The sequence below is a fragment of the Ovis aries genome, chromosome 5 (genome assembly GCF_016772045.2).
Source record: "Ovis aries strain OAR_USU_Benz2616 breed Rambouillet chromosome 5, ARS-UI_Ramb_v3.0, whole genome shotgun sequence".
Taxonomy (NCBI): domain Eukaryota; kingdom Metazoa; phylum Chordata; class Mammalia; order Artiodactyla; family Bovidae; genus Ovis; species Ovis aries.
Genome location: NC_056058.1, coordinates 28,405,184 through 28,418,261, shown reverse-complemented (window position 1 = coordinate 28,418,261; position 13,078 = coordinate 28,405,184). Strand labels below are relative to the sequence as shown.

The following is a 13,078-nucleotide window of genomic DNA, read 5'->3' as shown; positions in this document are numbered from 1 at the left end:
GAGACCCTCTCGGTCTCACGTCTTCCACCTCTCAAAGACAGCCTTCTCGATTGCCGACTGAATTTCATTCCAGCTTGCAACCCACCCCACCCTGGACTCCCCCTTCACTCCCACCTTCACCAAGATTTATGTTAGAGATTGCGTGGCGGGCTAGCCGACTCTGGCACCCAGCAGTACTCCTGAGAAAAACTGAGCCCGGCAAAAGCGCAAACCCACTGCCGGGACTTGGTCCCACTCGCCCGGTCGCGCGCGCTCGCCCGGATGCCGACACCAGAGCGAGCGCCGAGATGCGTTCCGGTTTCCGCGTTTCCACTGCTTCCAGGACCAGGGCAGTGAGCCGGCACCTAGAAAAGATATATCATGGGCAGAAAGAGACAACAGGCGAACCGGAGACGTCACGCCAAAAAAAAAAAACCAGGGGGTGGGGGTGGGAGGGAAGAGGGGTATTTGTGCGAGAGAGGCGCAAGAGCTGTGTGTGGGTACACCCGAGTTAGAACTTCCTTCTTCCCTCTCCCCTCCCCTTGGTTCTTCTGGCCTGCCTCCCGCCTCCCCCCACCCCCATCTCTCCTCTCTCTTTCTCTCTCTCACACACACATGCACACACACTTGTATTTTGTGCTGTCGTAAAACCCACGTGTCCAGCCGGGAGGCTGCCAGAGCGTGGAGCGGAGGAGCCGGGACGCGGCAGCGGCCAAGAGCCCGCCGCCGCTGCTCGGTCCGGCGCCTTGGTCCGCCCCGCACTCCCGCGCTCGGAGTAACTGCTCTCAAGCCTTCCGCAGGCCTCCACCACATCCCTGGCTTGTGGCCCCGGAGGGTCCCGGGGAGCCGGATCTCTAGCGCTCTGTTCCCGCGCTGCCCAGGGGCATGTAGCGTTCCGGGGGCGCACACTCTCCTGCACGCTCGCCAAGACTGCACGCACAAACCCGCCGGGCAGCTCCGAGTTTTCGGGTAAGCGTAGCTCATCTAGGGCTGAGGGTCTTGGGCCGCGGAAATGGGAGGCTGGAGGTCCCGCGCTGGGGGCGGGGGGGTGGGGTGGGCGAGACTGTCCCGCCTCCTGGCGCCGGAGGCCAGCGCGGCTCAGGCGCTGCGCCACTCGGGCTCGGGTCGGCTTCGAGCGCCGGCAGAGGGCGGGGGCTGAGTCCTGCCGCGGAGTTCCGCGGGGAAGCGCCCTCTCGCCGGGCTTCGACAGCGCAGGGTGGGAGCTGGGCGCCTCGGGCCGGGAGGCAAGGCAGGGTGCACATAGCTACCCTCGCGCGAAGCCGCGGCTTCAGAGTAAACTTTGCGCCCCAACCGAGTTGGGAAGAGGGAGCCGCCAAACCCGGCTGCCGCCGGCGGAGGCAAGGACTCAAACTCTTCGCTCCAGGGTCTTGGCTGCGGTCCTCCCCGCCCCTCTCGCAGCAGGCCCTGAGTCCGGCTCACGCGCACCCATCTCTTTGCCCTCTGTCCCCAGCTTGAATCGTTGGACATGCTGAAGCCCGGAGACCCCGGCGGCTCGGCCTTCCTCAAAGTGGACCCAGCTTATCTGCAACACTGGCAGCAACTCTTCCCGCACGGGGGCGGAGGCCCGCTCAAGGGCGGCGGTGCCGCGGGTCCCCTGGGCGCACCACAGCCTCTCCAGCCGCCGCCACCCCCGGAGCGCGCGGAGCCCCAGCCAGACAGCCTGCGCCCGCGGCCGGCCTCGCTCTCCTCCGCCTCGTCCACCCCGGCTTCCTCCTCCACCTCGGCCTCCTCTGCCTCCTCCTGCGCTGCCGCTGCCGCTGCCGCCGCCGCCGCCGCCGCGCTGGCGGGTCTCTCGTCCCTGCCGGTGGCGCAGCTGCCGGTGTTCGCGCCTCTGGCCACCGTCGCCGCGGAGCCTCTGCCCCCCAAGGACCTGTGCCTCGGCGCCACCTCGGGCCCGGGGCCCTCCAAGTGCGGAGGCAGTGGCGGGGACGGCCGGGGTGCCCCGCGCTTCCGCTGCAGCGCGGAGGAGCTGGACTATTACCTGTACGGCCAGCAGCGCATGGAGATCATCCCGCTCAACCAGCACACCAGCGACCCCAACAACCGTACGTAGCAGCAGCCCGCACGCTCTCTTTCGGGGAGCTGGCTCCGTCGAGCGCGGGCGCCCGTCCAGGAGGCGCATCAGATGAGGGGGACCCCGGGTGGTTGGCTGTCCGGGCCGCGGGCCTGTACCTCCCTAACCACTGTGACCAAACTTTTCTGGATTAGAGAAGGAAGGAGAACGGCTAGGATGGCGGGGTGGCCCCCATGGGTTTCCTCTTGCCTCTTCTCTCATTCCCTGCTTCCCAGTCCCGAGTCTTTAAACCCAGTTTTCCTGCGGACCGAGCAGCACAGACCGCCGCCCTGCCGCGGCATATTGCGCCCGGCGCCGGGCGGGTTTTAGCAGCGCGCGATGGGAGTGCCCTGGGACCGGCCTGGTCTGGCCTTCGGAGGGACAAGACAGGAACTCTCAGCGGTTCTGGGGAGCGTGGATTCCAGGGCTGATTTCTCCTTATCTCTATCTTACCTCTGGGGTTAACTGTGTCAGTTCATTTTCCGACCGTGGGGTTGTCGGGGGACCAGCAGGGAGCTGCTGGCTGGCCGGACCTCTAGTAGGAGTTTTGGATGGCACTGGGTCAGTCTCTCCCTGCAGGCAGGCGTTATTCTTAAGTTTACTATTTATTTTAGGAAAGAAGGAAAAGAAAAAGAAATGCCAGTTACTTAGTGAGAAAACATTTCTGATTTCAGGCCAGGGTCGTTTCTTGCGGATCCCGCATTCTCCGTGCACCTTTGATCCTGCAAACGTTTACAGTCCGTAGCCACGCTTGTGGGCTCACACATCTTTTTTTTTTAATGAGGGTAATAGTCATTTAGTATAAGAAGCATATTCTTCTTGTCCCCACGTAAACGGAAAATGCCTAAATTAGCATCAGTTTTCTTCTAGCGTCCCTTCCTGTGTTCACAATTTCAAACCCTTATCACAAGTGTAGTTCCATTTTGAGGCTTTGAAGTAAAACTCTAAATGAACACCAAAAATGTATTATTTATGTTTTATATCCGATTCTTTTTGGTCATTTCAGAAGTTATGCTATGTTTACACTTTTTGTGTTGTGATAAGTTGCAAATACATTTCCAGAGACCCCAGGAGAGAACATTAAAGCGGGTTAAGAAAGTTAGGTTGAAAGCAGTTCAGGATTTGAAAGAGCAACACTCAGCTACTTTCTTCATCTCATTCCTTCATCTAGCTTCTCTGTCAGCAAAGTTGACTACAAATGTGTATGATAATTCTATTTTGATCATGTCCCTTTTTACAGAATGTCTACCATCCTGCAAGCTTCTTAATTCGTTGTATAAACAAAATAACTACAGGTTTTAGTTAGTGAAAGGACTCCCAAATTTATTTGATTTAAAACACTGGGAATGACCCTAGTGATTGAGATGTAGTAACCTTTTCATAATAGTTGGAAATAATTGTTTCAGTGGAGATAATTATTGTTAATAAGAAGAGCAGTTGTATTTACTTTTTTCCTTTCTAGAGTCTGAGGCTAAAGCATTGGGTTTACAATGAGGGTTTCGATTCAAATTTGTTCTGCAGTTAAGGAAATTCTTGTATTTCAGAGTTCCAGAAAATGCTACAAAGCTATGTTGTCTGAATGGACTTTAAAAAAAAAAAATACTTATCACCTACTAAATTCCTTGATGGTGTTGTTTTCAAAGCATTTCTATTTAAAAAATATTAAAAGCTAATACTTTACTAAAAAGGTATTTCTTTCAGTGACGTATAATCACTGTGGGCTGAGAGTGCTTCATCAAACTTGCAGACTTTCTTCTGAATTAAGTCAGTACTGGAAAAGACACCAGCAGGGCAGCCCCAAATCCCTGTCTGTATGCTGAGCTCCCCATAGTGTTTACAATGCAGTCTTGAGGTTTAATGCATTTTCATCAGAGAAAAACCTGGACTAATCAGAGAAAGAACTGGGACAGAGTCCTAATTAATAATATGACTGTTAAACCAGTTTATTGTCTAGGTACCATTTTTCCTGGTTGGAGGAAATGAATTGTGATTTATTGAAATTACTCCTATTGTGTTAATATTCTGATATCTCCTTTTGAGTTGATTGGACTGCTTCAGTGGGCAAAGTGCAGAGGCAAAGACAGGAAAGAAAGGAAGTCAGATTCCCCTATTAGAGTTACATTTCATGTTGCTCTCTAATTAAAAGACAATTGAGAAAGAAAATAGAAAGCTGAGCTGGGTGGCTGTGTAATGCCAGGAGACCAGGTGTGCCATGCTTCCAGGAACCTCTCTGGGCAAGAGTAGGCACTCATTTGAAACCAGGAGATGTGTTTTGCAAAGACAAAGTGAGAAGCAATTGAGTTTAATCTAACTAGAGGATCAAAACACATCAGAAATGCATAGAGTGGGAAACTTTTTTTCCTTGGCAGAGGAAGTTGATATTATCACTTGAAAGATGGTGAAAAACAGTTTCACCCCATTCCCAGGTTGTGGTGGGGTGAGAGATGGACAGAAGGGAATCACCTATTAATTTACCATGCACAGATCTTTTTAGTTTTCCTTTTAGTCTATTGCCCTTTCCCTCTAAAAGAATTCCGTGAAGTGACCACTTAGCATTGGTTCATTTTTATTACTTTGTATGTAAAAGGGTATTGAGTCGTTTTGTCTGTTCTTTTTACAAGGCAAAGGCACCTCCAAACTTGTCTTTTCCCTTTAGAAGAGTAACTTGCCTGGGATCACCAACGCAGTAACACCTGTGAATCAATCAGTAGCACTCCTTTCTCTTGAAACTGTATTGGCATCTATGGGAACTGCCATAGGGAAGGCATAGTGAAGGGTGTTGCAGCTCTGTTTCACACATAAAAAGACTGAAAAACAGCAGAAACTATACAGCCTAGCCCGGTGAGCTCTTCTAGTATTTATCTAACTCTGTGTATGAAGTTATTCTGTAATTGAAGTACACTTTCCACCGAACCTCTCAGTGCTTAGTTGCCTCTTCTTGCATCTGTTTAAAGTCAGGTGGGACTTGCGTAAGGTAAATGGGAGATGGGGGACCTTCCGTCCTCTTCTTGTATTACTGCCCTCATTTGCTGACAATTTGCTTGACGCCATTGATTTCGTCAGGCTCTGTTGCAGCGGCAGCCTCTTCTTGGATTCTGGGAGCTCAGTGCGTTGTTTGAGACCCTGTCACTTTTCTTGGAAGGTATTGAGCAGCAGCCAAGCGGCGCGCTAAACGCTTATGTTTGTTCAGAAACGGCTGGCCTAGCCACTTTGCTCTTCATATCTTTTTAATTTTTGATTAAGATCATCCTCCCTTCTACCTGGGAGAGAGGAGGGGGCTAAGCCTGTCGCGGGTCTCTCTGCGGAGAATTGAGTCGGGGCATTCCGCAGCTTCCCCAGCAGGAGGTCTCTATTTCTTCAAATATTTCGGGGAGCCCTGCTGTGCAAGGAACAGCGCTGGGAACAGCACTGGCTCGGGCACAGGTGTAGGAGTTGGGGCCCCTGTTGAGTTGAGGCTCCCCTGTTGGTAGCGCCATCCTTTCCGAGGGTTTGGGGAGAGGTACTGGAGAAAGAACGCTGGGGTTTGTTTAGTTGAGAGGTCAGGGCGAAGAGATAAAAGGAGAGTGAGTGTTTTCTGACCTTCCCTAATCTCTTCCCACCCAGTTGGAAAACGCAGGTCCTGTTTGGGAAGCTCCCGAGCCCAGTAACCCAACCAGTGGGATCTTCCTGACACCAAGGCACACTCGCTGCGCTACTCCTCACTGTCAATGGCCCTCGAGCGAGTTAGATTTCAGACCCGGTCCTCGGTGGGAGGGAGGCGGCTCGGCGTCAGCGTGTGGGCTTTTGTGTCGTTCTCTTTTTCTTTTTCTGCTTTTTGTGTGCAGGCCCAAGCCCCATCCCGGAACACACATGATTTAGCTATTTTACATCATCCGTTATCTAGTGCTCTGAAACTGAACATAGAGCCATATATTAGATTGAGGTTAGGAGAGGTGGCGACTGTTTATTTAAGGTGATAAAATGGTCCATCAGCAGTAATCTCCATCGATATGTGCCACCAGGAGATGAAGGATGAGGGGACAAGCCACAATTAATTGCCCTATAGTTTTGTAGGAGAGAGTGGAGCCGGCCCAGACCCGCTTCGATCTCCTCTCGCGCCTCCTATTCATCATCTGCGCATTGTATATGGCGGCCTCGCAGGGGCAGGGGCCGGTGAGGTTTATCTCTGAGCAATATTCTCTCGCCCTCACACACTGGCGCTCCCATTTAATTTATTAATACAGTCATCGGGAGACCAAAAAAAAAAAAGAATCACATTTCCTCTTTCTTTCCCTCCCCCTTTTGTCTCTCCCTCTTGGTCCCAGGGCCAAGCCGGCAGCCAGGCCGAGCAGCGGAAGCCTGACGCGGCTGTGATTCGCGGGCAAAGCTTTAAACCCGCCTAGAAAGAGTCCCGCAGAAGGCTCCCCGCGAGCTGGGCCACCCCGCGGAGGCCGAGACCACGCCTGGCGGCTCCCCTTCCTGGCCTGCCTCGCCTCTGGATCCGCTCGCTCCTAGCCCCGGTTCCGGGAAGCCTAGAAGACCCCTTCCCAGGGGAGGAAGGGGGCCGGGCCGGTGGTGGGAGCGCCGGAGTGCGGGTGGTGGCGATCACGTCTGGTCTTGTAAGAAAGCCGATCCCTGGCAGCCAGCGGGGCGAGGACTTCCACATTCCGGTTGAGTGCTGAGGGGCCCGGCGTCCACCCCGCGCAAGGTCCATCACCATCCCAGCCAGCCGGCGTGATGAGAGGAGAGTGCGCGCTGGAATCGGGCGTCGAACCCACGTGCGGGAGACTCCCGGCCACTGCACTCCACCGGCCCCGGGCCCGTGTCGGCTGACCCCCTCGGCGACCCTGAGGGTCCGCGCCAGCCCCCGCCCCACCCCTGCTACGAAGCAGGCGGAGCTGCCAGCAGGCGGCACTCCCGGGGCCGCGTCGCCGTCGCCAGGCAGGGATCGATGGGCGCCAGCCCCACGGGGCTTGGCCTCAGGACAGAGGGCGGCGACCTCGGCGGTGGTCGCAGAGAATTTACAGCTCTGCAGTTACCGCGGTCCGGGCGGGGAGGCAGGCTTTTCAGCTGCTCCCCAGTTCCCTGCCCCGAGCACGCGTGAGGGCAGGAGAAAGCGGCGGGGAGGCTCTCGGGAGCGAAGGCCCAGCGTGACGGGAGCGTCCCCAGGGGTCCCCGCTCCGCCTGCGCCCACACGCGCCTGTCGAACGGCCCTGGAACGCTGTATATTTCACCTTTCCTAGAATGAGAAATGAGATACCAGAGGACTCTGGCCTCCTTTGCCCCTTTTGCCTTAAAAGAGATCCATTTTCAATTACAGGAGCCCCCACGTGCTCTTGTAAAAACATCCAAACAGTACAGAAGGATAAGGAGCGAAGTGAAAGTCGGTTCTTCACTCCACTCGGTCTGGCCTTTTGAAGTCAGTGCGTGAACACGTCTTTAACTTAGTGATACCTCCTCCTCATTCAGAGACCAATAAACAGGAGCTTTAAAAGATCTGTTCAAGATAGAGACCATGATCTCATATTCCCCAGTGCTATAATGGCATTTCCAAATATCTTGCTTGGAGAGTATAATATCTCTCACGATCCTAAGAGACAGTAGGAACATTTGTTTACCTCTTCTTTATGAAATCAAATAGACATATTATGTATTGTTTGGCCTAGAATGCTGTAACATGTATTATATATTATTTTTTATGTGTAGTTTAGGCATCTAGCCCACTTCTCCCTCAAATCTTTTCATGTAGGTGTTGGTGGCTTGCTATCTAGAAGACACTAGAAGGTGTTGCTGGCTTGCTATCTAGAATGTTTGTCCACTTGGGCCACATTTGTCAACCCCAGGTAATCAGTTACTTGTTTTAGCCATTCTTAGGCTCCTTTGGGACTCTTGAGACATACATCAGAAGTCACATATTTTCAGAGACAGAAGCTGTTTCTATTAAGAAACAGTAATGTTAGGATAACCTGTATTTTGACGTAATTGGTCAGCTTTTGGGGTGGAATATTTTGAAATAGCATGAAGTCGTTTATAAATGATGATAACTTCTATTGGATGGACTAAAGACAGTGGATTGGCATTGCCTATCCTGCAAGTATTCTTTGACATATTGGGAGAGCCTCTGCTTGTCACTCTGCGGAGTGCTACTATTGTTCTTAACACTTCACGGAGACAAATGAAAATTCCTAAGTTGAAGAAGTGCTTTAGAGGACATCTTTGAGAAACGACTAGACATACTCTATCACGCATAACAAAAAACAGGAATATGCTTGTCTTTGTGGGTGGTGGCTGGAGTTGGCACCTTTGCTCCTTATTTTATTGCTGATGTAGTTGGTATGATGTTACAGGTTGTGGTAATCTTGTAGGTTGACAGAATCTCTGGTATGGACTGTTGGGGAATGAAAACCAAATGCTCTTCTCACACTTTGTTTCATTGAGCCAACTAGAAAGGAAAGGTCTGTTAATCAAATCCCTGGGGTGATTTATTTTTACTTTTACAGGCATATTGCCTTTGCTTATTGTCATTTGTTTTAAGCTATTTCTGCTAAGGTGCTGAAAGGCCATGTCTGAAGTTAGGCACTAAAATTCAAAATTACGGACATTATCATCTTACTTTTCAAATCATCCTCTTAAGTTAAACTCCCCAAACCCCAGAGTGTGGAAAAGAGAGAAATCTCTTTAATTCAATCATGCTACAACACTTTTGTAGCGTTCCCCCCACCCCCAACTGCCGCCAAATAGTGACTTCAGTGAAATATTTCAATTCTATTGATTGAGTTACAAGTTTGGATATAAAATTCTCCTGGCTTTCATTAATCTTCGCTCTCTAGATTTGGAGGCTTTTAGAGTCAGGTGGACCTGCTGGTGAATCTTTGCCCCTTTCTAAGTTTCTGGTCCTTGGTTAAGTTATATTGCTCATAAAGCCTCACTTGCCTCATCTGTAAAATGGGAATCGTGATATTACAACAATATAGTGGCTGTTTGGTTGAAGATGGGTGCCTGGCACATAGGTAGTTGGTAATTGTGAGTTTTTATTGTCTTTCTTTCCATGCCCCCTTCCTCTTAAAGTTTTTCTTCTCACAATCAGGAACTTGAGAAGGTGTGAGAAATGAGTACATTCTGGAGGAGTTGAGAGTACCTCCCTCCATCTAGGCCCCAGGGTCAAAGGCATAGCCTGGCACAGTTTTGATGGTTAGTTTGTGTTGCTGAAAGAGAGGCCCTTTGTGTGACGGCAGTCCAAGGGGCATGGTCACTTCACGACCTGCAGAAAGAGGTTGCTACTTTCCACTTGAGAGGCCTGGGGACACCCTCAAGAAGCTCCAGATAAAGGTCCCCTCATTCTCTGGGCTCTTTGGGGAGAAGTGTATTAGGAGCCGGCTGAGAGGGAGGCACAGAGGGCTGGAGCCCTTCTTCACTGAGATAGGATGCTCATGTAGTCAACCTTCAGTTCACTGTGAAGCAATTGAGGAAAATGGGGGATCACTCACCAAGCTGGGTTGCCATCAGATGTTCCTCGAAGGTTGCTCCATGACTCACTTGTCACGAATTCTTTGGGCATTTCAGTTGTTCTAGCACGGATAGAGTACACCCAGGGCCATCCACCAGGACCGGCTGTGACTAAGGTTGGGCACAAGTGTCCAGAGTGGGATCCGTCGCCCAGTGCTGGCGCATCCGCTAGTGCCCAGATCTTGCCATCTCTGCCAGTCGGGGCTCGCCCTACATCAGGCCCAGTGCCACAGGGCTCTGCTGGGCAGGGGCGCCGCGGCTCCCCAGGGAGGCTGGGCCAGAGAGGCCGGTGTCGTCGGCGGGCGCCGAGACCGCGTCCCAGAGGCAGGTCCGCCGAGCCGGGGCGCAGACACGGCGGCTCCGCCAGGCCCATTAATAACCCGGAGGGCGCTGCGATCCGACAGCATGGTCGCCGCAGGCCTGCTTCCCGCGGCTGCCGGGCCTGTTCCTGCCGGGTTTCAGTCGAGGGATACCAGGCCGGCCGCCCCAGAGGGTGTAGTGTGTGTGTGAGGCTGCGGGTGTGTGTGTGTGTGGGGGGGGGCGGTGGGCTGGGAGAGGGGTGGTCCCCTCATGCGCTGGCTGCTCTGAAGGCTTCACTAAAGCTCTCACTTAGTTTGTAATGTTAAAAAAAAAGCGCATTTAGCCTCGGTATTAACCGTCTGGGAGGGATTTGGGGCCCTCTCCAAGGAAACTTTATCTTCATCATTAAAGACCCATTATTTTGATCATTACATTTGCTGTTCGTTTTTTCTCGGGGGTGGGGGGCTTCGGGGAAGAGCTTGCACGCAAGCACAGGGCACCCCAAACCCGCCAGAACATTCCCCTGTCTCCCACCGGCTCCAGTAGAGCCGGGACCACCGCAGCGCTCGAGAGACCCTAGCGCCAGGGCGCCCTCTGTGGCTGGGGTGTGGGACTGCGGCTCTACCGGGCCACGGCCGGCTCCGCCCCCTCTCATGGACCTTCTCGCGGGAGCAGAGCGCGTATTGAGGACCCGGGGGTGGCGGGGAGGGTCGCCCGCCTGCTCTGGTGATTTTGAAAATCTCTTTGTAAAGGAAGGAAAACCAAACATGGCCAAGATTCCACCAAGGTAGAATCTCTCCGAGGTTCCAGATAGGTCGAGAGATGGGTCCCTCCTGGTACAAAGATAAAGACACCTCGAAACACCACGCAGAGCGAGAATAGGGGAGAGGGTGAGAAGGAGAATAGGGAGGGGAGCCAGGCAGAGGCCGGGAGAAGCCGCCAGCTGTCCCGTCGGTTCCTTGGAGACGACGACGCCATCCGCAGGCTGGAGGACGGCTCCGGAGGCTTGTGGAGGGCGCGCGGGGTCTCGACCCGGTACCAGACAGATTTGGGCCCGGTGAATTCCAAGGGAGAGCGTCGAGTCCACCTCTCCCTCGCAGGCGCCTCGGCGCCCTCGCAGCGTCACCTCCCTCGCAGGTGGCTCACCCGGGCGGGGAGGCTTGTTGTCTCGGGGTTTACCAGGGGTTAACCCTCTCCCTTTCCTCCCCTCCCTCTCGCGTGTCTCCGGCAGGTTGCGACATGTGCGCGGACAACCGCAACGGCGAGTGCCCCATGCACGGGCCGCTGCACTCGCTGCGCCGGCTCGTGGGCACCAGCAGCGCCGCGGCCGCCGCGCCCCCGCCGGAGCTACCCGAGTGGCTGCGGGACCTGCCCAGGGAGGTGTGCCTGTGCACCAGCACCGTGCCCGGCCTGGCCTACGGCATCTGCGCGGCACAGAGGATCCAGCAGGGCACCTGGATCGGGCCCTTCCAGGGCGTGCTCCTGCCCCCGGAGAAGGTGCAGGCCGGGGCCGTGAGGAACACGCAGCATCTCTGGGAGGTAAGTCGCCTGGCCACCCAGGACCTGGCCACCCGGCAGAATCTAGGCCCATATAGAGCCTCCTTTGTTCCCCAGAGGGCAGTGGAGACAAGATTTCTCTGGTCATGCAAATATCTGGTATTTGCAGCACCTGCAGAAAAAGAGGTGCCCATAGCAGCCCAGCCAGGAAGCAGCCCAGGCTTACAGGTTTCTGAAGATGGAATCACCTTAACAAGCTTCCAGTCCAGCTGCGATAGCTTTGACCCTTGGTCTCCCTTGATCTTGAGAAAAAGAGAAAACACCTGAGGAAATAAAACAGAGGCGATTGGGCATCAGGATGTGAGCTAGGTGAATTTTGTGTCCTATTTTTAAGCTCTTCCAACATGTTTTTGTGTTTGTCCACTGGGCAAAAAGGAACATAAGCATAAACAGGAGGAAGGAGAGTCAGGCTTCTTTTCTCCAATACAGACAATTCCGTAAACTCGGAATGTGAGAGACTAACACATTCCACAACTTTCAAAGTGCCCAAAGTAAAGCAAGACTATATTGTGAATCAGAAATCACAAATTCTGCTTCTTCTCTGGCAAAGTACAATTGTTCAGATAGAAAATCATACTGTACGAAAACTCTGAAGTGGTTTGGTGTAACCCAATTGATAGTACTTCAACAGTACAATCTTACCTGATGCTGTTACTTAAAAATCAACAATGTATTTGAAAAATATTAACCTGAGAGTTGTCTCAGAGCTTCATAGTTGATTACCAAGGTCCATTCTGAAAGAGACAAGTCTCTTAATATAGGTCCTCCCCCTACCAATTTTGGATACTCCTACCCTGGAGAGTTGTTTGTGAAGATAAGGTGCCGTAAGTCTTAACCCTTAAGCGATATGTAAATCTGACCGAGACCAGGGAATATAATGGAATGGGATTAACCAGAAAATAAACATTTTTAAACGGCCAGGTTGGCATGGACCTTAGGCCTCCATTAATGGGTCATTTCTGCAACAGCTTGCACCCCACACTTGGCTCAGTATCCTCCAAGATGACCATTTTCATTGCAAGCTGCCCTTTAGTCACTAAATGAACTTCATGGGATTCAGCAGTCTGCTCAGATTTTTGCTGAGCACCTTCTCTGGCCAGCACTATGACTTGGTCTCCAGAACACTTATATGACTGTTGGCAATGGGCTACTATGGCTTGTGTCTTCAAAGCCACCTTTGATGGAGGAGGAGCTAAATCGATGAGCTCATAGAGAAACAGCCCAAGATGACTTCATGGTGGCTGTTGGGCTATGTACCATACAGTTACCCACTGGTGCACTGTGCCCAGGCTCCCAGGTTCCAATTCACACCTAAACAGTTATTGGAAAACAGTTACATTTTCAGTCTTTCAGATTAGGATTCTTGAATGAGGGGAACATAGAGATATATTTATGTTACCAAATAGTGCTTTATTTAAAAACAATTTTATATAGGGAAATAGGGCAGGAGAAAATGGTTGCTACGTTGAGGCAAGTTAGACATTAGCATTTTGGGGTAGGAAAAACTGAGAAGTGGGAAATAAAGCATCTGATTCTGAAATGTTTCCTAGCTGGTTTTTGTTTCTGACTAGTTAGTTGTAACCTCCAGTGTGGTTTAAAGTTTGTAAAACAGTTCCAGGCACTTTTCATGTTCCAGTGGTATTATTAGGAACTCTGTACCATAGAGCTGAAGGTCTGCCAGTA

At 52.2% G+C, this 13,078-nt stretch overlaps 1 protein-coding gene across 2 annotated transcripts in view; it reads left to right on the top strand.

The window, feature by feature from the left end:
• Positions 1-655: 655 nt before the first annotated feature.
• PRDM6 (PR/SET domain 6) overlaps positions 656-13,078 on the top strand; it is a 118,464-nt gene continuing 106,041 nt past the window's right edge. For both annotated transcript variants that reach the window (XM_027969991.3, XM_042250305.2), the window contains exons 1-3: positions 656-948; positions 1,451-2,045; positions 11,070-11,377. In XM_027969991.3, the coding sequence (XP_027825792.1) occupies positions 1,466-2,045; positions 11,070-11,377 (888 nt within the window). In that variant the 5' untranslated portion in view covers positions 656-948; positions 1,451-1,465. The remainder of the gene's footprint in view (positions 949-1,450; positions 2,046-11,069; positions 11,378-13,078) is intronic.